General features: G+C 39.9%; 1 protein-coding gene and 1 long non-coding RNA gene across 11 annotated transcripts in view; one reads left to right on the top strand and one right to left on the bottom strand.

Moving 5' to 3' along the window:
* Positions 1-985: 985 nt before the first annotated feature.
* RFESD (Rieske Fe-S domain containing) lies at positions 986-12281 on the bottom strand. 9 transcript variants are annotated; one of them, XM_074328695.1, is made up of 7 exons: positions 12156-12260; positions 11420-11628; positions 9884-10065; positions 8968-9081; positions 3298-3473; positions 3167-3201; positions 986-1662 (listed from the first exon to the last, which is right to left on the bottom strand). In XM_074328695.1, exons 3-7 carry the CDS (start codon positions 9889-9891, stop codon positions 1399-1401), a joined length of 597 nt encoding a protein of 198 aa, XP_074184796.1. In that variant the 5' UTR covers positions 9892-10065; positions 11420-11628; positions 12156-12260; the 3' UTR covers positions 986-1398. The 9 variants fall into 9 exon arrangements, with proteins under 9 accessions (XP_074184796.1, XP_074184799.1, XP_074184800.1 ...); XM_074328698.1 differs by lacking the exon at positions 11420-11628 and having other exon boundaries at positions 12156-12281; XM_074328699.1 differs by lacking the exons at positions 11420-11628; positions 12156-12260 and adding an exon at positions 11754-12112.
* LOC141570682 (uncharacterized) overlaps positions 12236-25820 on the top strand; it is a 41144-nt gene continuing 27559 nt past the window's right edge. Inside the window, exons 1-2 of one of the 2 annotated variants that reach the window (XR_012494988.1) lie at positions 12236-12374; positions 19160-19279. This is a non-coding gene — a long non-coding RNA (uncharacterized LOC141570682). The remainder of the gene's footprint in view (positions 12375-19159; positions 19280-25820) is intronic. The other variant, XR_012494989.1, reaches the window with a different exon arrangement.

The raw sequence follows: 25820 nt of genomic DNA on the forward strand, positions 1-25820 counted from the left end.
AAGAAAACCTGTATTTGAAAATTTCACTAGGCATTCAGAGTACTTTGGCTCTCTGAATAGGAGACCACGTCTCCTCCCATGGCTAGGCAGCAGCTGTGTGTGTCTTCCTACTTTGAGACTGTCTGCCTTGACTGGAGAGAAACTGATGTCCAGCACATTAACAAGTTTCTTATTTTTAAATTCAGCATGTAAATGGATCCCATTTTTGGAGTCATTTTTTTTTTATTTTTATTTTTTAAGGGGAACAGGACTTTATTGGGGAACAATGGTCAAATTGTTGTCCTTTCAATCTTAGTTGTGGAGGGTTCTGTTCAGCTTCAAGTTGTTGTTCTTTCAGTCTTAGTTGTGGAGGGCGCAGCTCAGCTCCAGGTCCAGTTGCCGTTGCTAGTTGCAGGGGGCACAGACCACCATCCCTTGCGGGAGTCGAACCGGCAACCTTGTGGTTGAGAGGACAGGCTCCAACCAACTGAGCCATCTGGGAGCTCAGCGGCAGCTCAGCTCAAGGTGCCGTGTTCAATTTTAGTTGCAGGGGGCGCTGCCCACCATCCCTTGCGGGACTCGAGGAATTGAACTGGCAACCTTGTGGTTGAGAGCCCGCGCTCCAACCAACAACTGAGCCATCCGGGAGGCAGCTCAGCTCAAGGTGCCGTGTTCAATCTTAGTTGCAGGGGGCAGAGCCCACCATCCCTTGCGGGACTCGAGGAATTGAACTGGCAACCTTGTGGTTGAGAGCCCACTGGCCCATGTGGGAATCGAACCGGCAGCCTTCGGAGTTAGGAGCACGGAGCTCTAACCGCCTGAGCTACCGGGCCGGCCCTGGAGTCATTTTTGAAGTGTAAATATTCTGTTATACATTTGGAAAAATTGAACAGTTAAGATTTAAGCATTTCAACGTATTTAATTTTTACCAAAAAAAGTAATAATCAAATAGGGGAGATGGGGAATGCATGGAGGTATCAATGAAACAAGAATGGAACAATACTGGTAATTGGTGAAGTTGGGTGATGAGAGTTTATTATACTATTCTGTTTACTTTGTATATATATTAAAACTTCCATGATAAAATCTGCTACATTAAATTGTGATTGTCCCCACACATTTTTCTTAGATCTTATTTGTTTACATTTTTTTCACTTTAGTCACTTCAAATAATTTTCATCCTTCTTAAAATGCACATACCAGACCCATAACCTTCAGGTTCCAATCAATCCAGAAGAAGGGGTGAAATGTATTCTATGGCTCCTGATGATAGTCCTTACATCATACTCAGTACATGTGCTTTTGAACCTCTCAAAATTACATGATTTTAAAAGATAAATAATAAATTAATCATCTTTGGTACTGAAGCAAGGTTATTTTCAAAACATACACAACACTTTTCATTGCCATGTAATTTTATCAGGAGGAACTCTTAATTACTTTGAAGTCTCCAGTGGCATAAAAGTCAGAGTCACGTTTAAAAGATGCATTAGAAAGAGTCACATAAATATTCCCATTGTCCACTGTCACTGTATGAATCCTTTGCTTTACTCCTTTGGAACACCACTTGGGTTTTGCTGATGGATCTTTAGGGTTTATAGACTGATATAGTCCTTCTCCTGTTGCCAAAGTAATTTTGTATTTATGCCAGGGGCAAACTATACACGGTCGTCCATCAAAATCCTGGGGAAGGAAATAATAGATTTAATAGTCTGAAATTTCCAGTGTTCACAATAAACGTCAGATTCAGAATAGAATCTGTTGCCGAAGAACTGGGGTAAAGAACAGGCCAGCTTCTCTTTTTCCTCCCATTTACAAGTTATTCAGCATAAGGCAGAACCTAGTCTTAGCAGTCATCAAGCCCCTTCTGCAGTTGATTATAAACCCAGGCTGTTAGAGCTCTATCAGAGGTAACCAGCTCAGGTAACTGTACCACATTCCTGCAGCTGTGCTGTTATCTATTAAATGTCAATGTCACTTCCTTGACAGAAATGAGGCAAAGGCTTCAGGTGCATCTGAAAGAATTTTCACTAGCTGCTGGAAGAATGGACAGCTTCAGATGTAAATTCAGCAGAGGTTACTAAAGGCATGAGTGCATATGTTAATTGAAGAGTGACTTACGATCCAAAGTAGTCAATTCTCAACTTTTTAACTGTCTTAAAGCAGCTCCTCAAAGTTTAAAGAGCATGGAAATCACCAGCATCTTGTTTAAATTCAGCAGGCCTAGGGCGAGCACAGATTCTGCATTTCCAAGAACTACCAGGTGACACCAGTACTTCTGGTCTATGGACCACACTTTGAGTAGCAAGGTCTTACAGCTCTCACTATGTTCTAAAAGGGCAGATGTTCTAAAAGGGCAGATGTGGAGCTAGACAGATATGAAGTATAGAGAGAGTGTAGCACTGGTTTAAGCTTGTACTTTATACCAGTCAGAGAAGAGGAGAGAGAGAGAGAGAGAGAGAGAGAGAGAGAGAGAGAGAGAGAGAGATCATACAGTCGAAAATAAGAAATACGGCCCCTAGTTTGGGAATGCAAGGAAGTAAGACAGCTCTCCCATTCCTTCCTCAGTATACACACACACATATATATATTTGTATTACATTATAAAAGTAATATATACTCATTGGAAAAACTTCAAACTGTGCAGAAGCATATAAAGTAAAAACCAAATGGTATTTTTTATTTAAAATATTGGATTGCATTAGACCTGTTATTCTACCACTTGCTTTTTTAGCTCAAAAATATATTGTTGTCATCCCTCCATACCAACACATATAGATCTTCTGCTTTAATGTAACGGTTGCACAGTATTCTACAGTGTGTCTATCATAATTTGTTTAAATTGTTTCCTATTGTTAGAACATGTAGGTTGCCATCAATATTTTATTACAATAAATAATGTTACAATGAACCTCTCATACACACACACACACTTTTGTGCAATTATATTTGTAGGATAGATACTTCAGAGTATAATTGCCAGGTTAGAAGACATGCATATTTCTCACATTCATCTGTGAAATGGTTTTATTTACATTGTAGGGCTATGGATTCCTAGAATATTAGCAATTGTAGTTAAAGCATTAAAATATAGTCCAAACTCAAATGTAAATTATTTTTGAATACAGAATGAAATGAGAATGTAAATAGTAAACATCTGAGTTTGTTGATAATAGATTTTACATACCTCTATTTCTCCCAAATGTAAAGGCCCTCCTGAGTCTGAAAAGGAATTACATCTCGTCAGTAAAAAAACATGAAAATCTGATAGTGGTTAGAAACAAATACAAGATTTACAAAGGAAAAATAAAATCTTACGGTAACAGCGAATATCCATAGCGTGATATTCTCCTTTGTGGTAGAAAATGACCACTTCTCTATCATGGACAACAGCTGTTATTCTTTCAGACTTTTTAATGTCATCTTCTCTGCCAACACAGACAGAAGAATATTCCTTCATTTCAGGATCTTGTTCAGGGCTATCAAGATCCATGCTAGTTGAACCAAAAAGAGAAAAAGAAAATTGCAAGTGGTCTTTACTGGTTTGGCTACAAACAACTTACTTAACTTCAGAGAGAATCATATTGTAAGATAAGTTTGATTTCTCTGAGACTAATGGAGGCATTTTTGTAACTATATAAAAGAAAACGTTTCTAAATACTGGTTTTTGTGTTAGGGGCTCTTAAAGATTGCCAAAATTAGGGAAGCGCCTCACTTTGAAGCTGGCTGCTCTCTACACTTCATGTCTATCTAGCTCCACACCTGCCCTCATGTTAAAGGACATACGTGTGTTTACATTAGGAGTATTAGTGTATGAATTATGAAAATGTGAATGTTTGCTGACAGTTCTGTGGGGATACCATGTCAGTATTCCTGCACTTCTGGTGCAGAGAAAAAATGTAAGCCCCTGGTGAGGACAATGTGGAAGAATTTCCCTCCCTTTCAGAACATAGTGAGAGCTGTAAGACCCTGCTACTCAAAGTGGGTCCATAGACCAGAAGTACTGGTGTCACCTGGTAGTTCTTGGAAATGTAGAATCTGTGCTCGCCCTAGGCCTGCTGAATTTAAACAAGATGCTGGTGATTTCCATGCTCTTTAAACTTTGAGGAGCTGCTTTAAGACAGTTAAAAAGTTGAGACTTGACTACATTGGATCATAAGTCACTCTTTAATTAACTCATGCCTTTAGTAACCTCTGCTGAATTTGCATCTGAAGCTGACCATTCTTCCAGCAGCTAGTGAAAATTCTTTCAGAAGCACCTGAAGCCTTTGCCTCATTTCTGTCAAGGAAGTGATATTGACATTTAATAGACAACAGCACAGCTGCAGGAATGTGGTACAGTTACCTGAGCTGGTTACCTCTGATAGAGCTCTAACAGCCTGGGTTTATAATCAACTGCAGAAGTGGCTTGATGACTGCTAAGACTAGGTTCTGCCTTATGCTGAATAACTTGTAAATGGGAGGAAAAAGAAGCTGGCCTGTTCTTTAACCCAGTTCTTCGGCAACAGATTCTATTCTGAATCTGATGTTTATTGTGAACACTGGAAATTTCAGACTATTAAATCTATCATTTCCTAATAATTATATTACCAGATATGCCTGCATGGTTTCTGCCCTCTGCTGGAGAAAGAGAGTCTTTATCTTCTGGACATTATCCAGCTCTGTACCTGGCATGAGGCAAGCTCACTCCACAATGGGGGTGGACAGGACAGAGGTTGCCTACAAAATTCAGGCATCGGATTCTGTATGTACCTGGACCATTGTCTTGGAGCAGGCCTACTGCAACCCTTTACTGTATGGCAGCAATTAAAGGTGCATGGTAACATGTAATCACAACCTAGTTTTACCTTTGGGACACCGATGGACAAGTTTCTTTGTAATCTATTTCGGGGAATATATGTTTGAAAAAGGGGGCAGGGAAAATTCTCAAGGAGTGGCTATTGACAATAATCTTTAGCATAGCAGCATTACAAAATAAAAAGACAATTTTCAACTATGGGTTTTGGGATTCTCCTGCAAAGTTCACCCTCCTTGTTACAGATGATCATTCCTTTGGTGAATGTTTTCTGAACACCCAGTATGTGATTGGCATTTCAAGGAAGTAAAACAGATAAAGTCTCTGCTCTCCTAAAACTTATGTTCTAGTTGGTGGGACCAATAATAAATAAACAATTACACCTGTAAGATAATTACTATCATAAGAGCCATGAAGAAAATGAACTGTATGAGAGAAACGGGGAGGCCATTTTGCAAAGAATGGGCTAGGAAGGTGACTCTGAGATGACAGTTGAACTGAATTCCTGAAAAACATAAATGAACTAGACATGCTAAGAGCTGGAGGAAGAGAATTCCAGGCTATAGAACAGCAAATGCAAAAGCCTGAAGGGAAAGAAAAAGCTCGGTTAGTCTGAGGGACAGCAATGAGACTGGAGCATAATGAGACGGTGAGACCGACAGGAGCAGGTCATGCACATACATGAGTGTGGTTTTATCTGAGAGCAACGGGAAGGCACTGATGTTCTGTTTTTAAAGGGAAGTCCTGGCTGCATGGAGAATGGATTGTAGCAAAACAAGAGTGGAAGCAAAGAAATCAGAAAGCTATTGCACTGATCCTTGGGAGAGAAGATGGCAGCTTGGGCCAGGGTGTTGCCCCTGCGGGGAGAAAAAGTAATAGTAATAATAATAATATAATATAATAGCAGAAGCTACAATTATATTGTGCAAACTACATATCAGGCATTGTCTTACGACTTTACATTTATTTAACTCATTTAATTCCCAACATATTACTACAAAGAAGGTTATTTTAAATTTATAGTGAGGAAACCGAGTGAGGCACAGAGAAGTTGGGGTGGTGTACTGGAATGAAGGAACTACAGTAAAAGACATAAGTAGTATAGTTCCCAGGTTTTAGGTTTTTACAGCTAGGTGGATTGTGACTATGACGGTAACTGAGAAATAAATCGTATTTTGCAGGAATGGAAAATCAAGAATTACCTACATTTTGCACATATTGAGTTTGAGGTACCTAAGAGATATCCAAGTGTAGATATCAAGTCTACAGTCAGATATGAGACTAGAGTTGAGAACCACTAGAGAGAGAAATTTAGGAGTTTTCAAGTTACAGAATCACTTGGAGAGAGTGTATAAATAGGGAAGAAGGTCTAATACAATTCCTGAAGCACCTCCACATTTAGAGGTTAAGTGGAAGAGAGCTAATAATACCAGTAGTGTCCGATCTATTGCTAAGCAAATGCAATTCATTTTCTGCTCACTTCTCTATCCTATATTCTCCTCAAATGGCAAATACTTGCAACTGGTAACAAGCAAAAAAGGTAGGCAATGAGGTAGTAAAATCCATTCCAGTGCTGGCCACCATTGTTTAATACATACTTTGAACTCAAAGTTTGAGTTCAAAGTATGTATTAAACAGTAAATGATACATGAAGAAAACACAGGCTTCCTAGGAAACACTGTCTTGAAATTTGGTTGTTACATAAAGCACTGGACTAACCTTATACCCTTTTCTCCTTGTAATTTCACTTATTCCCTAAACATCTACTGTCCTAGAAATCAAACAGTGGTTAATGTCCAAGTAAGAGCTTACATCCAAAATTAACTATTACCATCCAGTGTTGGTAGTATAGTGGTGAGCATAGCTGCCTACCAAAATTAACTATTACCCCTCTATTTTCCTTGTATTTCTAAAGTTTGTGTACTCTTAAATATCATTTTGGCCAAATAAAGAAATTAATATGTGAGAAAAATAAAGACTAAGAAATCTCTCAATATTGTTCAGAGGGACTGGCTCAAGGGTCAATTCTACACAGGTCTGATCCAGTCATTGAATTAAAATGATTCAAATACATCGCTGTAAAACATTTAGGAACCATTCTTTGAAATTCAAGGTTAAGCGCACAATCAGCCTTAAAAGTGCACATGTATTTTCAACCCAAAATTACTCTTCCATCATAATGTCTCAATAGATGTTTATGTCGGGGACAAGCCTTCCAAAACAAAATGTGACAATTGTAAAGGTTTGGTAAGGCTGGCTTTCACTCCACATTTTCATTTTCAGTTCCATTTTAACGATTTCATAATTTTATGGATATTTCATCAGAGTGGGAAACTACAGAAAGTTCAGGTAACTTGAGAAGTATCCAACTCTGCCTTATAGAAGAGAAAGAATCACACATAGAAAAGGAAAGGAAGTGAATCACCGTGATGGCCCATGTTAGTTATAGACCCAGATGCTGTTAAACATTGTTTGCCAGGGAGGGGCGGCTGGTTAGCTCAGTTGGTTAGAGCGCAGTGCTCTTAACAAGGTTGCCGGTTCGATCCCCACATGGGCCACTGTGAGCTGCGCCCCCCACACTAGATTGAAAGAACTATTTGACTTGGAGCTGATGGGTCCTGTGTCTACAATTTAAGATATTTAACAAAATTGTAAATCATATGTCAACTTCAAATATTCTAATTATAAGATGAACCTTCCTAATCTTCATCCTCTTCAAATACAGTAATATTGTGACATTTCATAAGAACTTATACAGAATGATGATGTATCTTTCCTTGATCAAAAGGAACCTGTCATTTTAATTTCACTCAAGTCTTAGGTTAATATTTTACCTAAAACACATATATCCGAGTTTCTTTTTTTTTTTTTTCTTTTTTTTAGGGGAACAGGACTTTATTGGGGAACAGTGTGTGCTTCCAGGACTTTTTTTCCAAGTCAAGTTGTTGTCCTTTAAATCTTAGTTGTGGAGGGTGCCATTCAGCTTCAAGTTGTTGTCCTTTCAGTCTTAGCTGTGGAGGGCGCAGCTCAGCTCCAGGTCCAGTTGCCATTACTAGTTGCAGGGGGCACAGCCCACCATCCCTTGTTGGAGTCGAACCAGCAACCTTGTGGTTGAGAGGATGCGCTCCAACCAACTGAGCCATTCAGGAGCTCAGTGGCAGCTCAGCTCAAGGTGCTGTGTTCAATCTTAGTTGCAGGGGGCGCTGCCCACCATCCCTCGCGGGACTTGAGGAATTGAACTGACAACCTTGTGGTTGAGAGCCCACTGGCCCATGTGGGAATCGAACCGGCAGCCTTGGGAGTTAGGAGCATGGAGCTCCAACCACCTGAGCCACCAGGCCGGCCCCCAAGTTCTTTAAAAGGGGCACTTGGGCCTTGATGTACCTAGTTTTGAATGGTTACAAACTATAGATCCAATCCTCTCCAAGAAGGAATATCCCATCCAAGAAGGAATACATGGCAGTGCCAAGAGGCTTCAGGCCTTCTGGTGGTTTCTCTAAATATTTATTTAATCCTGTATGACTGATTCGAGGTTTGAAAATGTTAGGAGGAAAAGAGCATTGGCTTATTTAGACTTTTTTTTAAAAAACGACGTATAATTGACATACAACATTATATTACTTCAAGATATACAACATAATGATTTGATATTTGTATATACTGTGAAACGACCACAATGTCTAGTTAACATCCATCACCACACATAGTTACAGAATTTTTTTTTTCTTGTGATGAGAACTTTTAAGATTTACTCTCTTAGCAACTTTAAAATAAGAGCATGGTTCATTAAAAGAGTTTATAAAACAGAGAAATTGTTAATTAAGAAGTAAAAGCTCTGTGAATGTGTTAGGAGTGACCTTTAGAAAGAAGAAATTTGAATTCCAAGTATAAAAGAAAGCATTACACAAATCAAGTTTAGGAGATTACAGAAATGTCAAATTTGTACTCTGAAGTTTGCATTGGTAACCTTTGCTCTAACTACCTAGTTATTTTTAAACAAGATGGTGAAAATAACACATATGCTATTATGAAAAATTATTTCACAACAATGAAAGCAAAAATATAGTGTTTTTAAGAAAAGGCAAAGAAAACCATGGCCATGATTTTCTGGATTAGCATGGCTGGATTAGTACATCCCTAAACAGTTTGGAAGCTATGCAAAGTACACAGATTGCTCAGGTGGTAGTATTTACCTCCACAGTGTTAGATGTGCAGCCTTTGTCACATTTTGTGACTGAACAGACAGAGGAGCAATAATGATAAGAAAAATCCAGACAGATAGATGAACTGAAAGAGGGGGAAACAGCCTGAAGGAAAAGAAAGGAAATAAATATGGAATCTGCAACACATATAACCAACAAAGGATTAAGATTCAGAATATATGAAGCACTCTTATAAATCATAAAAAAAATGCTAAGTAACCATGGAAAAGTGGGCAAAAGACAGGAACAAATGTTTCACAGATGATGAAATCTGAGTGGCCACTAAGCACATGTAAAGATGCTCAACATCATTAGTAGGAAAATGTAAAAGAAATGCAAAGCAAAGTCACAAATGGGACACTATTTTCTGTCCAACAGACTTGCAAAAAACTATACCAAGTATTGGCAAGGATATGGAGCAACTAATAGTGCTACCATAGTTTGGCATCACCTAATAAAGTTGAACATATTCATGACCCAATAATTCTACTTTCAGCATATTACAGAGAAACATGCACAGATACACCAGGAGACATGCACAAGAATGGTTATAATAGCAAATTAGACAGGAAACAACTCAAAATCAATAGTAGAATGGATAATTTTTATATTCATTCAATGAAATGCTGTGCAGCAGTGAAAAATGTCTGGCTACCACTAACTTGGATTAATTTTAAAAATGTAACTTTAAATTAAAAAAAAAAAAGACTTCAGAGTATGCTTCCATTTTTATCAAGTGAAAAAATAGGCAAAACCAAACAATATATTATTCATGGATACATGTATACAGAGTAAATTTATAAAGAAAAGCAAAGGGATAGTAACACAAAATTTATTAAATGTCTCAAAGTATTACATTTAGTCTTAAATTTAAAATTACTTTTTCAATATTTAAGTTGTATCCTACCTTGTCATTATGTAGCAAATGATCCAAAATCCAAGAAAAAGAGGGTCAAATGGCACTATCTTCAGAGATTATGCCTGTGCATAGATCATGAAGGGACTACTTGGGAATTCTGTACTGCTTATTTCAAAACTTGGCACTACAGGAGGAAATGTGTAGTTCTCTTTTCTTTTTCCAGGCAAAAACTAGAAAAGAAATACTAGTATCAAGCAAAAAAATACATGCGATGTGGAATAGCGTCAAAAGTTAAAGTTCTCCCTGACTCTCAAATAAATGAGAACCAAACAAATTCCTCCCTCACGTTTCAGTCTCTTAGAACATACAGTCTTTGCAGGGTTTGCCTTCAACCAAGGAAAACTGTAGTAAACTTTGCAGGGGCTGATAAGAAATGAGCAGAGAAAGCTGGGGCTAAATGATAAAGGTTTCAGAGAACTATGATTACAGTCTTTCATTTTGCTTAGGAAAGTATTATCTCATCCTGCAAATACTTGTTCCCTCTATACATCATAAACGATTCTATTTCTTTATATAGGTAACTATTTATAACTGGCACCCATATTATTCTTAATTAAATATTGTCAATATCATGGTTCGTTCAGACAACAATAAGAGTCAATGTGTTCACTTTAATTACTGTTATTTTGATGTGCTATTCATACGCTACCAGATACTTCCTCTATTTTCAATTCACTTTAAGATAGTAGAATCTTAACTGAATAAAAAGAAAGTGAAAAATTAAACAGCTTAACCAATTTGTGGGCTAGATGGCAAAAACTTCTGAAAAATTTAGGACTTGTTCCCAGCTCTCTTCAAGAAATATATTTTGGTCTGTGCCTAAAATTGGGTTTCCAAAGGTGTTAATACCACATAAAATTACAAATTAGCTAAATGGATCCTCAGTATCTATTAGACACCTTTCCAGCATAGGAAATCCATTCAGGATGAATTTTTAAAAGAACATAATTAAGTTTCCCTAAGACACTGGAGACAAAAGAGACATGAAATTAAAGGAACTTACTTGCTATTTCTCTTGAGCACTAACTAAGGCGCTTTTACTAAGTCTGGTGACTTGGCCTGCTTATTATCAGAAAGCATAGCTCCAGGGTGTTACCGTTGCTTTTGGGTTCAGAGAAGAGAAATGCCTTACTGTGTTTCCCTGAAAATAAGACCTAGCCAGACCATCAGCTCTAATGCGTCTTTTGGAGCAAAAATTAATATAAGACTTAACATTTTATCTAAGTAGCATCCATGGATTTATAAAAACACATGGCCCGCAAGTAAACTATCTTGAAGGTACCAAACCTTTTAGCAAAGTAAAGATGTGTGTGTATATGTATGTGTGTGTATCTCACCATATATATCACCAAAGATGATGGTCCTGAATTTTTTTTAAATTTAGGAACGCTAACGTTCAAGTGTCACGTCAAGAAATTTAAAACGGGCTATTTCCCCAGAAATGTAATGAAGTCCCATAGCCCTTCTGGACTCTACTACCATTGTCTGTGATATTAGAGATCTGTGATCACCAGGTGAACTCACCTGGGTTTGAGCCCGTCTCTGTGCTTTGGGGCAAGTGTCTTTATTTCGCTGCGCTGCAGTAGGAAAGGCCTGCTGCTTCAGGCTGTGAAGAATTAATGCTTCACTATAGGTCAGGTGTTTAGAGAAGGGCTTTTCCGTGGGAAACGCACCATCATGTTGTCTTCGCCAAGGCCCTTCCAGCTCTGAGAGTTTATGGGCACGACTTCAACCTGGGCGTAACATTTTAGTAAAGACGGTCTGCAGTTGTTGGGTCAGGGGTGCTCAACCAGAGATCGAATGAGCGGGGCTGTTCACACGTGGACCGTTACACCTGCACACTTCAGAACACGCATACCTAGGGCTGTAAAGACCCTGAAGCAGTTGTTATGCGTCAGAGCTCGCAAACGCCAGGAAAGCCGCTTAGAACAGGCCCGCTTGCCACACTGAGGCGGCAGGTCGGGGTGCGGCCCAGACTCTAAGGTGAACACGCGCAGTGGGCCTCCCTGTGACGGGGCGGAAGCCTGCCCTGGGCATTAACGGCTAAGACGCGGGACCAAGGTCCGGGAGGGCCGCGGAGCTCAGATGGGCCGAGGGCAAAGGCCACAGGACGGCCACCCCCACCAGCTGCAGGCTGTAGCCGCAGCTGCCGCCATCGCCGGAAGTCCGAGCCCAGGCCCGCCGCCCGGCCGGAAGCAGCGGCCTCGCGAGCCCCGCCCCGCGCCCGGCCGCCCAACCCCGCGGCGAGAACAGAGCTTACCTTTCTCGAGTCCCTCGCTCCGCCTCGGCGAGTGCGGCCCGCTGCGAACCCCGCGTGGTGCTACTGCCTGAGCCTCCGCTGCGGCCGCCACGCCGAACCTCCGGGAGGCGGGGCGAAGCCGCCCACGTGACCCCAGAGCGCCCTCCCCGGGGGACCGCACCTGACAGCCGCCTCTGAACGAACGCGCTCCGCTAGGAGTGAGTCTTAGGGGTGATAATTGTAGGTGGCATCTATTTGTAAATGTTTGTTGATCTCACATTTATCCATATTTTAAATCCACCAAGCGGTCTCACTTCTAAGAATTTACCTTATAAAAATTGCAAAAGTTGCTCACAATGCATGTAATCTGCGTATAAAGATGTTTATTGCAAGAAAGAATGAGAATAGCTAGTGATCAACAGGGGAAGGGTTACATGAAGTACAGCACAGACATGTGAATTACTTGTCTCTATAGAATATGTGTAGTGTGTGCTCTCTTTAGTGTAAAAAATTACTTCTCAAGATACAAATATAAAGGTATGTGAATAATCTTTTTCTTAAAAAAACAGTAGTTGCTTGGGCTAGTGATGAAGGATTTTCACTTTCATATTTTGAATTTTGCAAACTTTTGTTTTTTCTCTTATACTTCCCTAAATTTAACCAAAAAAAAGAAAGAAAGAAAGCCTCATACTTGTGTTCAAAACGGGAAGCTATTAATAGATGAGTCTGATAGACTTTCTTTTCTTTTTTTAAATTTCCTTGACTGTCTTCTGATGCAGTGGTTCTTAACTCTGGCTATGCCTTAGAGTCACCTGAGGGTATTAAAAAGTCCTGATGTCCAGACGGATGAAGTAAAAATCTTGGGTAGGTGTGGGGGTGGAGAGATTTTTTTGTAACTTTCCAAGTAATTCCAGTGTGATTTCAAGGTTGAAAAATACAACGTATATTTAATATCCTGACCTACTGATCTCATATCCTTGAGTGGCCTGTTGGGCCTGGGGCAGCTGAAACCCAGGAACCTTGTCCATTTACCCTAGGATGCCATTTTTTCTATGAGCCAAAACATGTAAAAGATTGAGAAGCCCAGAATAGTGGATTTGCCTCCAATGCCAGTTTCTTCTGATTTATTTTTTGTTTAGAATAGTTTTAGGGTGATAATCATATTTTATGGGATAATTTCCCTTTTGATCCAAACACAAATTAATCATCTAGTTTTGAAGAATCGCTTTGCCAAAGTAATAATACATGTTTGGATTTGTAATTCACATTATCTGTTCACAATCCCAAATTATTTTATTGGCACATGGAGGATGTTAGCAGTTCTTAGTTTGTGTCATTAAAGGACTAACTAAGGTTTGCCATTTCAATGAAAAGTTCTTATTTTTTGCTTTGGCATAAACTAGGCATTAAAATAAGACATATCTTAGATCCACAGACCTTAAATCTGATTTTGAAAAAAACTGAAGACCTCAGTAGATATGCACACATATATACACAAGAAGAAAGAGAAATGGTAACGTTCTTTTTATCTCCATCTAAAGTATTGATGTGGTTAGTCATGTAAAGGTATAAAATGTTTGGAATGCTGTGATGGGAGGCAGAATAAACTACCTTTCTCCACTTCTGAGACACACAAAAGCACCAGGCACAGGCATGCACCTGAGTTAAAAGCAGGAACACATAAAGTGCATTTGAAAGTCATTTTGGTTCAGAAAAAAATTCATGATTCCTACCCTCATTTTACTTCTTTTTTTTTTTTTGCAACACCACAGTTCCAGCCAGTGTGGGCACAGCTCCCACAAAGTTGTACCTGCTAGACCATTGGGGGCACTTGCTTCCTCCTTTCATCCTTTCATTTCCTACTAGTGACACCTAGTGGTAGCTCTGGCGTGAGTTTTGTTACCTACCGCTGAAAACACTAGCTTTTCCTCTCTGATCTTGCCCTTCAGTATGTATAGTTTCAAATGTCCCTTCTCACCTTGGTGATCCCTGCTCCTCTGCTCTGAGCATAGGATGTTTCTAGGCAGGCTTTCTGGGACCAAGTCCTTCCTTTCAGAGAGGTTCAAAAACTGCCTTCAATCCTAAGCCAAAGTCTTGTCTTGTGAGCTAGTGAAAACATCAGTGTGTTACAAGTTTCACTGTGGGGAGGTTTGAAGAATATCCACAAAATAGGATTTCCTATTTCTTCAAACCAGAAAGGGTGACACCATTGTCCTTCTTAGGCCATTGGGGTTCAGATCATGAGAAACTGAGGGTGGTTTTAAATACTACCTATTTGCTTATGACTCCTAGTGAGTCTCCACAACATTCATTTGTTTGGGCTACCTACCTGATATTCTTACCTGGATATTGTGGCAGAAACAGTGGTGTTTACCAAACATCCCATCACTATCCCACATTTCCCCGCCCCACCTACAGTTGGTTGAGGCCATGTTACTCGTTTTGGCTAATGGGCTGTGGGTGAAAATGCAGTGTTTCATTCCTAGACTGAAGCATAGAAGAGCGGGTATGAGACCTCTCCAGTCATCTCTTTTTCTGTCACAGTTGATATTCTAGATGGTGGAGCCTGCACTAACCTTGGTCCCTGAGTGACTGTGTGGAACAGACCACACACCCCCTCCCTCAACACCATGACTTCCACCAAGCCATAAAAGACATGTGACTTAAGTGAGAAATAAACTTTTGTTGTGTTAAGCCACTGAAATTTTAAAGTTTATGATTGCAGCACAGTATATTTAACTGGATATCTCATACATAGCTATCTCTAATTCTATGTAGTCAAAACTGGAATAATTTTCTCCCCTAAACCTATACTTCCTTTGTCTCCTCCATCTCCATAAGTGACATATACATGCTTAAGGTGGAAACCTGGATGTCATACTTACATCTCCCTTTTCCTCACTCTTCCTGTGCAGAAAAGACTTAACATAGCTGACCTGAGATTGTTATCCTTAAAAAGCTCTGCTTGCAAGGTTGGCCCTTGGCTGGCATCTGGGAACTGGCTAGTAAACACTTCCCTACACTGAAAAAAGACTTCCTCTAAATAATAGGGGTGAATGTATTGTTTGTACAAACAATATGCCTTATGTGACCACAGCCTGCTTTTCTTCTGGGAGTCTGGAACATGCTAGGCAGAGGTGATTTGGGTACATACTAGGCAGAGGTGACCAGGTAGCCACACCTCAATAAAAACCTTAGGTGCTGAGTCTCTAATAGGCTTCCTTGGGTGGAAACATTGCTCACATGTTTATTGCTGGAGTAAGACTGAGCTCTATGTGACCCCTCCTGAGAGGGCGAGAGGATAGGAAGCCTTCACATGGATTCTTCCATATTCCACCTATGTCCTTTTTCCATATGATCCAGCTGTGTAGCTTTACAACATCGCTGTAATCATCTTAGCATCAGAAGAACTCTATTATAAGTTCTATGAGTCCCAGTGAACCCCCAGGCATTATGTGGTCTTAGGAACCCCCATGATATCCCCCCATGTCTAATCCAGCACTGAGGCATATCAATTTTACTTTCTCAAATGTATTTCAAATGTCTCTGCTTCTTATTTATATGTTGTCACCACTCTGGAAGGTGCCATCATCTTTTATTTGTGTTGGACTTTGAGAGGGCCCAATAAATAACACCTTTCCTTCCTGCCTGAGTTTGGAACCAAACAGGAAGCGATCACAGTATAAACTTTATTTAATAATAAAAATCTAGATTGGAGTGGCTTAAATGTGCAGCCAAATGAGCTTGCTAACAGTCTTCTGAATTAAATGTATCTATCCCCACTGCTACCTTTAGAGCTGTCGTCTTGAGAGGATGGACCAGATTGTATCCTCTCTGCAGGCACACAGATGAAAGGAAAAGGAAGAGACTGAGCAGAGTATCCATCCAAAAAAAAAAAAAAAAAAAAAAAAAAGGCGAGGGTGGGAGTAAAGATTGGAGATTTTAATTGTAAATTTTAAGATTTCTTGCTCACTCCTGATTTTTATCTTCCAGATAGAACTCCAGGTCTTGGGCGTTAAGCAAATGATACACACTGGCCATAAGTGGAGATTGATTGGGGAGTGTGGTCAGTGAATACCAAGTAATCTGTACTGAGGCCCAAGCAAAAACTCTGGTATTAATACCAAGCCAGGCTTAGCAAATATGCACAGAGGTGTGTGAGGCCCGCAAAGACACAGCCTAGAGGCACTTAGGTGATGTGGGCCTCACGGGGCAGACAGCTGCTCCTTGACCTGGACCAACGTTCAGAACATGTTCGTTCTACTACATTGGGTTTCAGCAGAGGTAGGGAGGCCACAAAAACCTTTGGGAAGCAGGTGTAGCTAAGGCAAGGACTGAATTACAGGAACAATGTCTTTTGGTACGTTGGCCTTTCAGACAGTACTGGGTAGAATAATATTTGCTGAAATTAGAGGTAGTGAAGTTCATTAAACTGAAGCTTTAAGTCCCCTCACGTGCATGGGCCCTTTCCAAGGTCCTGAAGGACCTTAGTAATGTATTCACGTGGTCATCTTTTTTATCCTTGTAATGTAATTTGAAAACACACAAAATTACAGAAAAATAGTACAGAGAACTCTATCCCTGAACAACCATTTGAGTTTGTTGCCAGTCTGATGCGCTCCCTGCCCCTAACGCTTTAGTGTGTATTTCCTGTGAATAAGGACATTTGTTTACACAACACAATACAACCACCAAAATCAGGAAGTTAACACTGACACATTTCTACCACCTCGTCCTCAAATCCACCTCAGAATCAAGTTGCATTTAGTTGTCATGTCTCTTGAGCTTCCTTGTCTGGAACAATTCCTAAGTCTTTCCTTAACATTCAACACATTGATTTGTTTTTTAAGATTCTAGGCCATGTATGTTGTCTAATGTTCATCCGCTGAGGTTCATCTGACGTTTCCACATGATTACTTTCAGGTTGTGCATCTTTGGCAGGAACATCACAGAGATTGGGTTGTGAGCCCCTGCAGGGCTGCCCCTCTGGTCCCTTCTCACTTGTCTCCAGTGGGTCTCATTACACCACCACTAGCTGTCTTTCCCACTCATGTGGTGCCCCCTCCCCCAGCCAGCATGGGTATCTACCCTGCACTGTCCCACCCACTGGCTTGAAGACTGAATTGTTCAGGAAGGAAAGAGAAGAGGGGAAGGCATAATAATGGTCATACGTTTTTTGTAAAGTGTGCATAAGTAAGAAGATTTAACTTCAATGGATTAAGGCTGTTGTCTCTTTTTCTTCCATCACACAGGCGTTCGGGGGATTTGGCTATGGGGCAGTTGAGTTGGAAATACACTTAGTTTAGGCTTATTGGGATATATTGATGTGGTTTGCCACTAATTATGGGTAGTTAAGTTTTTCCTGGGTGTCACAGTGTGGAAATGGCGTCCCAGAATTCTCCCAATGCCCGCTGTGATGATCTCCATGCCCACATGCAGGTGAGGGCCAGGGTTCTATCAAAATGTGAGCATGTGCCACGGTGCTGGCACAAGAAGTGTGGGAACCCCGGAGGAGAAACAAATTTGAACAGATGGAGCCAGAAACCACTGTGTGGGAAATTCTATCAGCAGACTTTTGGTAAATTGTAAGCACACGATTCTGTTTTTGTTGACACACAGTACACATGAGATATGCTCAGTAATACCACACGTAAACTATAACTCTACCCTATGTCTTTCTTGATGGGAATCATATGGAAGAGAATTTATCAAAATTCCTTAGTCTATAAGCATACAAACCTGTATTAGTACTACAAACAGTTTTTTATAGTTCTTGCCAATTAAAAAATGATTATACTATAGGAAAGATTGAATTATCTTTCTATTCTCTTTATATAAAATATTATCATCAAGTTGTTATCAGATGAAAGGATGACTAAAGAGTAGGCAGAAAAAAACTAGGTGAAAAGTGTTGCAAAGTAATGATTGAATGGCAATTAATGAATGTTTATTATTATGTAAGTTTTTAAAATATTTATTTTTTGTAGTTATTTGCCAACTCTAAATAAATATTCACTTTCACACCTAATTTTAAATTTATTACTTTATATTCTTTTTTTTTATTTTTAAAGACAACCTCTTCCCCTCTCCCTCCCCTGCCCCCATCACACTGAGACTTGGATTTATCCTCGGCTGCATTTAAATTGCAAGGTGGCCGAGCTCTGTGTGTGCTACAGGGCACAGATGACTATGAGCTGGAAGTTGTCTGTGACAGGTCTGGGTAGACAGCAGTGCCTGGGCTGCTCCAAACTCCATTTCGCTTTCTGGTTCAGAGAGGGAAGCACAGAGGGACTAGCCTTGGATTCACGTAGTATGGAACATCCTTCAAGCCACTCCACACCATCTCAGGGAGTCAAGATGGCGCTGGAGAAATCGTACCTAGGGGTAGACTGCTTAGCCATAGTCAATGGAAACACATGCTCAAGAGAGCTCCACAGCGTGAGGTAGAGGCCCTTCTCACTTCGTGGGAGGGCTTGGAGTAGAAATGGCGATGAAGGGATGTTTTTAGTCTAAGAAGAAAATGACACCTAGAGACTGGGTCTTCCACCTTTGCAAACTTCTAAACTTGCAAGAAGGCAAGAATAATTCGATTGCCTCTGTCTCAGATAAATGCATAGGCGAATCTTCTCCCTGTCTCCAGATTTTTTTTAACGTGATGCCCAAATTAACATTTTATGAAAAGATTTCTCCCAGTTGAATTTACCTTCATAGGCTGTAGATTTCGACTACCTTCATTGACAAATGGCAGCTCCTTGGGGATGCTGAGACCAAGATCTTGCCTTCTTTTCAGATCCTAACTCTATACTAGAATCTTTGGCAACACCAAATACAATTTTGTCTGGCCATTGCTCTAGGGACAGGGAGTAGTTTGTTTCCTAACTTCAGTTGGTAATTGATGGGCCAGTGCTGCGATAATGTTCTGCTTCCTGTTAACACTTTGAACTCTTTCAAAGAATGAGGCTTGTCATAAAAAGGGAATTGAACAAACTGGACCTCAGAGGTCCTAAAGGAGTGATCTCTTTCAGGGAGAGACCGGCTGCAGCTGCCACTGCTAAAGGATCCACTGCTCCCCCAAGTGTCAGGACCCCTCCAGCAGAGATGCCACTGAGTCAGCAATCAAGGACTTTCATTTATGTCGTACAAGGGTAAGAAATTTTGATTTTTGAACTTCAATTCTTTGGATTTTGTTGTCTTTGGGCTTTAACTTGCAAGAAGATTTCATCTCTAAAAACTCAGTTTCTCCCCAGACATTGGTTTGGAATACAGGTATGGAAAAGGTTTGTTTTGGAGTTTTGGTTGTTGGTTTTGTGTTTAACTGGGCCTCTGGAACCCCAGCAGGGGAGACAGTCCTGGAGTGGTAGTCTACTTGAAACCCTTTCACCTGAAAACCATGGGGTAAGGAATATGTGTCCCCTTTTCACACGTCATTGAGCCTGGTTTTCCTGACATGGGTATGCTGCATTGAGGGCGGGCTTCATGTGGTGTCAAGGTCTCCACATCTGTTGTGAGCAGCATTTGAAGTCTTGAACACAATGGCCGACTTCAGCCCCTCTTGTTATGGGATTGATTAAGTTCATGCAGCTTGTTTGCCGGGTTGATTCTGCAGTGTTTTGCACCTTCATGCCACCTTGGGTATCAAATGTGCATATTTCTGACTTTGCTGTTGACGCTTCTGCATCTGGTTTCCTCCGGTCCTGGGGAGCAAGAATACCTCTGCCACATGCTTTTCACGACATTGCGTTTCTTCAGGTCTGGAATGTTCTGGGCTTTGCATGGTGGACTATGCCTTCAGAGCTTCAGTCCCCTCTGCTGTGCTCTCTTCTTTCTAGGAAGGCTCAGCTCCTTCTTACAGTGTAACTTGCTCCTTCCGTTGAGCTCTTTCTTTCTCTGTCACGTGCACTGTGTGCCAAAACTGAGTGCCTTCCTTGCTTCCTTTTACTTTCTTCTTGTTCTCTAGCCCAGACTGTTTTTTTTCTGGGTCTGTACAAATAATGCACTATGAAAAAAAAGACTTACCTTTAGTTGGATGATACCAATAGGAGATAATCTTCCGTCAGCCCAACACCGAAGCCAGACCTGTACTTGCTCTGGTGTCGTCCAGCCTGTTTTTACTTTAGCATGTAAACATACTTTAGTTGGTTTGTGTCTTTTCTAGGGCACTAATTCATCACAGTTCTCTTGCCTGTTCCCACAAGGTGTAGGTATTAGCATCTATAACCACAATAACTATATCACTTTCAAACTCACCTAAAAACACTGAGTATTTTACCCTGGTTTTCCTACTCTTCCCCTCCTTTAAATCTGTGCAAATTTCTGTAACTACTTATCATATCTAGTCTTCAAGGAGATATTTCTAATGGGCTAGACCCGAAGGTGGAGTCACAAAGTCCATATGTGACTGCTAGAGGCGTGTGTGTGTGTGTGTGTGTGTGTGTGTGTGTGTGTTTTGGAGATGGGGACAATTCCCAAAGAAAGGGATATTGTAAATAGGATAGAGGCTCCTAAAAGGTATTTACTTGGAGAGTCATTTTGCATATTAACATATTGAAGGCTCTGAGAGGTACTACTGTAAAGAAACCTGGTTGGGAGGAGAGGAATAAATTAGAAGATACCATGAGGAAATACTCAGAATGTGGGATACTTTACAAGACAACTGCAAGGTTGTCTCTTCAAAAATACAATTTATTTTTTAAACAGGTCAGGGAGGCTGCTTTAGAATTAAAGAGACTAAAAAGACATAACAATCAAATGCAGTGTGTAGACTGTAATTAGATTTTGGTTCGAAGGAAAAAAAATCTGTTCAAGTTATGTTAAGGACAAAAGAGAAAATTTGAATATGGGCTAAGTATTAGGTGATATTAGGGAATTAATGTGAATGTTCTTAAATGTGGTAATGCTTTTGTGGTAACGCTTTTTATGCAAGCATGTGTTAGGGGAGGTGTGCTCAAGTTTTCAGAGGGGAAGTATAATGATATGATGTCTGCAACTAATTTTCAAGTTATTAAAAACAGCAACAACAAAACTACCATCAACACACACACATTTAACAATGTTAACATTATAAAATATTAACAGCTGTTGATTCTCAGTAGTGAATATGTGGGTGTTTGTTTGTATTATTCTTCAACTTTTCTGTATATTTTATAATAAAAAGTAAAAACAGAGAGAAACCTATTTAACCTATTGTCCCAAACTTTCGACTATGAATCTCATTTTTCATTTATAATGTATTAACATGGAAGCATCTGCTGCTTCACAAAGTATACTCTGGGACATGTGGGCCTAAGGCAGGCTCTTAGCAGCTACATTTTACAATAATGATAAATGCTTAGTGAAGAATAAAATCTTTTTTTAAAATCCAAATATGCTTTGAAAACTCCATCCAGCTAGCTGAAGAAATGTCTGCTGTATCATTTACAGTGGAGCAGTTCTACTGCTCTTAACTGCATGATTTCCTTGGCCAGAGGCATGAAGGTGGCGGCCTGCATACTGACTCTTGAATGTCCAGTACTCAAATCCTGTCTCTTAGTATAACCTTATGGATGACACAGGCTAAATTTTCAATCATCTATATCCTTCTGAATAAAATGAAATGATATATCACTTACAGCACTTTCAGGAAGAGCAATAAACACAAATTTGTGAGCATGTTGACACTTACTATTAGGGGTGAAGTTACAAGGAGACCTCAGAGTTTTTCATGATGGTTAATTTTATGTGTTAACTTGAGTGGGCCACAAGGTGCCCAGATATTTGGTTGTTATTTTCAGGTATGAATGTGAGGGTATTTATGGGAGAGATTAGCATTTGAATTGGGAGACTGAGTAAAGCCATGGCCCAATATGAAGGCCTGAATGGAACAAAAAGGTGGAGGAAAGGAGAGGCACTCTTCCTGTCAGACTGCTGAATTGGGGCATTGGTTTTCTCCTGCCTGCTGACTAAACTATACCATTGGCTCTCTTGAATCTCCAGGGGTTAAGGTTGGGGCCCTCACTCTATCCCCTGAGCTTGACCTTACTCTTGGATTTCTCTCATTTCAGGTTGGGGTGAAATCTCATCATTATATAGTAATCTGGTTCAGCTCATTTTATGGCTGTTACTTCCCGATCTGGCCATAGAAAATACAGTAATAGTTGATCCTAAGTTCCCACTCCAAAGCCAAATTTTAAATGGAATGTATGTGTGTGATAAGTGATAAATGTATCTATGTAGATGATAAAGTTCATGTAGTACTTTGCATATGGTGGATCTTAAATAAACATCAAATGAATGAATGAATGAATGAATGAATGAATGAATCAGTAAAACTACCAATGGTAAGAATTTGCAAATAATGTCTTATGACACTAGTTGTAGGTTGAGGTTTCTCAACCAAGTCCTTACCATAAAACATATAGCTCTTCGTAGAATACAGATGTTTACAATACAATAAATACATCTTTGATTTTCTCCCATTTGCCCCACTATGCCCTATACAGTGTCCAGTACATTTCCTCAATACATATTGGCTGATGAACTAAATAAAAGTACGCTTAGAATGTTTCTATTTCATTGATAAAGAGCATGCAGTGAGCTAAATGAGACTCTTTTTCTGGCAAAAATTTTTCAGTTAGAGGCTGCTTGCTGCTACAAATGCTGCTATTTTGTTATTTGCTACAAATAACAAAATCTAGCTTAATTACCCTAAGCGATAAGAAAATGTATTGGCTTGTTTAACAGGTCACCCAATAGGCGGGCCTCAGTGTTGTTTGACCTGACAGCTCAGTGAGGTCATTAGGACCTAAGTTCTTCTCATCTCTCCGCTTGGCCATATCCACAGTGTTTGTCTCATTTTATGGCTGGTGCCCCTTTTGGTCAGAGGTGGGCTGCCCCCAGCCAGCAGCACTACGTGGTCCCTCATTTACCTTCAGACGGGGAGAGGGACAGAGCATGTTGGCTCCTATGGCTCTCTCAGAAAACTTAAGGCTTCCTTCCTAGATGCACCAACAACCAGCCCCTTCACATCTCATTGGACTTAACTGAATCACATGACCAGTCCTGAGCAGGACATGGAGATAAAGCAGACGGAATTACTTTGATGTCCTTAGACTAATCAAGGCCTAGTCTTAGAGTAGGAGAGGGGTCAGCTTCCCTCAAAGCACTAGACTATTCAGAAGAAGCAGACATACCTAATAAGAATCTGAGAACTGTTAGAAAAGGGGAAATAGATGCTAGGAAGGCAATTAACAATATCATGGGCACTATACCTTCTGTAAGGCCCAACTTTTCTATTACTGTGTACCACCATTGTTGTGTTAATCTCCTACAGATTTCCCAAGATCTCTTGCTTCCCTTTATGTAATACTGCTCAACTGGATTGTATCCCTCACAGGCCAGTGTTAGAAATAACTCATATACTGAGTACAAGGGTGAATCTGAAGAGACAAACTGACAGGACTTCCCCATCCCTACCAATCAAATATTTTGCATACATTAATACTATGAAGTAGATAGCATAAACCCCATTTTATTGATGAGAAAACCAAGGCTTTAAAAGATTAAGCAAATAGCCTAAAGTCACACAACTACTAAGTAGTAGAGATGAAATTCAACTCTAGGTCTTTAGGCTGTAAAGACTCTGTTCTTTGCACTATATTAGCGCTGCTTCCCATCTTGGCAGAACATCTATTTAATTTAATTAAACTATTCATTTTTATTATAATATTTCTCCTCCGATCAAGTCAGAACATTTTAGGAATGGAAGGGAAACTCCTCAAATTTTCTTTCTTTCATGTTTCCTAGGAAATGGCTTAGAAAAACAAATCTTTGAAATCTTATCTCCTTGTCCACAGATGAGACTATTGTATTTTTAGTAAATGATGTATAGCTAGTTACTAGTTGTGGTTTTAATTACACTCCTGTTGTTTTCTACATACTTTTTGCTTCAGATTATGTAATAGGTCATGATTACTTATTTTAGCTGTTTGTTGCTGCGTGACTAGTTCTTTTTTTAAAGATATAGAATTCTTTATATTCAATATTTAAAGTTCTGATGAAAATCGGGACCACCACATTGCTCAGTTCTGGTGGTGACATTTACATTGTCGTCTAGATGAATAGTGCCCCCCCCCCAGAGTCCTGAAGTCCAGGCCTGTGTGCAGCAGCTTCGTTAAAATCTAACTCCAAGGGGAATGCACAGTGGGTGAATGGATATTATTAGATTCCTCAAAAATTCAAGTATGTGGTCTGGTTTTTCCTCTAATCATATCTTATCTGGGTGATACCTAGAAAAGAGATCAAGTTCAGGGTCAACTGCTCATTTACCTTGCTGTGAAATTTGAATAGTATGTCCTACTGTAGCAAGCGTCTAAATTTTGACTAACCTTTGGGGGTCTTCTTGATTGGGACAGAACTGAGTCTCTGGGTTTTCTATAGCAATGCTGATTCCCGGGATCAATGCTGACCATTCTGAGGGGATGCTTCAAATTTTTAAATTTTCAGATAAATGCTGTCAGAATGGGAACCAAGTCATGTAGAGTGACCTTCAAGTTTCATATTTAGTTAAAATTAGAGAAATTTCTTAGTGTAGAAGAGAAGCATTTCAGTATAAATTGGGCTTAACCAAATCGTCCACAAAATCTATGTAAAATGCAGTTTAATTGCATTTCAAATTAACTACTTGAATTTGCGTTCTATATTCTTGACCCAGATGGAGATTTCTTATAATTCCTGGTGGGCAGTCAGCTGAAAACCTCTAATATATTGTAAAAATCATTCTCTTTAACAATTTTGCCATTGTATAAAAGTTTAGTCTTGCCCTTCCAACAAGCACTTCCTCTTCTTTCTTTCCTAAAAGAAAACATGAAAGTCTCATTTTTTTCATCCCTCCCCTATGCAACTCATATCTTCAGTTCCCAGTCCAAGCCAATCAGGGTGGCCCTATTTCCCTTTTAATGATAGGTCTAGATATGACTGAGCCATGTGGGAGAGTCTGCTCAGGACTTCTGAGAAACGTTTCTTCATTCTTATAAGAAGTGAAGAAAAGAGAAAATCTTCTTCTGAACATTGTCATGTTTGAATGTGATGCCTGGAACTGCAGCAGCCATTCTGTGATCTCAAGGGGAACTGAGCTTAATGTCAAGTGCACCAGCTCAGGAAAGACAGATAAAAAGGATCTAGGTCCTTGATTATGAGGTGATGAAGCTATTCAATTAATCAACCCTAGAGCAGCCCTACCACTGGACTTCTTGTTATGCGAGATAATAAATTTAATCCAGCTAAATCAGAAAATCCAACTCAACTGGCTTAAATTTATTATCTCAGTGAAGGCACAAGTGATACAATGTTACAGGTCATATTTTGAGGTCTCTCTGGGCTTCTGCCTTGAGCTCTGCCTCTAGGCCTCTCCCCACCCCAATTAGTTGATTCTTCATACCATCACTGGAATGACCATTCAAATCTGATCATATTACAACTTTGATTGTATCTGTCAAAGGCTACTTTTGCTTTCTTGGCATGGCATGCAGACCTTTCTTCACTGGGTCCAGGCTATCTTTCTCCAGCCACATCTCTCATCAGGTCGGGCCCCATCGGCAGCCTAATGGTAGATATTTAAACTATTTTCATTCCTTGTCCTTACTATGTTCTTTCTCCCCTATGTTTTACAAGTGGTATTCCCATTTTCTAGAACACACTTGCCTACCTGAT

This window comes from Rhinolophus sinicus, linkage group LG03, assembly GCF_036562045.2.
Source record: "Rhinolophus sinicus isolate RSC01 linkage group LG03, ASM3656204v1, whole genome shotgun sequence".
NCBI classification, from domain to species: Eukaryota; Metazoa; Chordata; class Mammalia; order Chiroptera; family Rhinolophidae; genus Rhinolophus; species Rhinolophus sinicus.

Coding starts and splice junctions, on each gene's coding strand:
- RFESD (XM_074328702.1), bottom strand. CDS start 6,172: ATGTGGAGGTGCTTCAGGAATTGTATTAGACCTTCTTCCCTATTTATA. Junction 3,202..3,297: donor TATGGATATTCGCTGTTACC/GTAAGATTTTAT, acceptor ATTCCTTTTCAG/ACTCAGGAGGGCCTTTACAT. Junction 1,663..3,166: donor TACATTTGGGAGAAATAGAG/GTATGTAAAATC, acceptor TTCCTTCCCCAG/GATTTTGATGGACGACCGTG.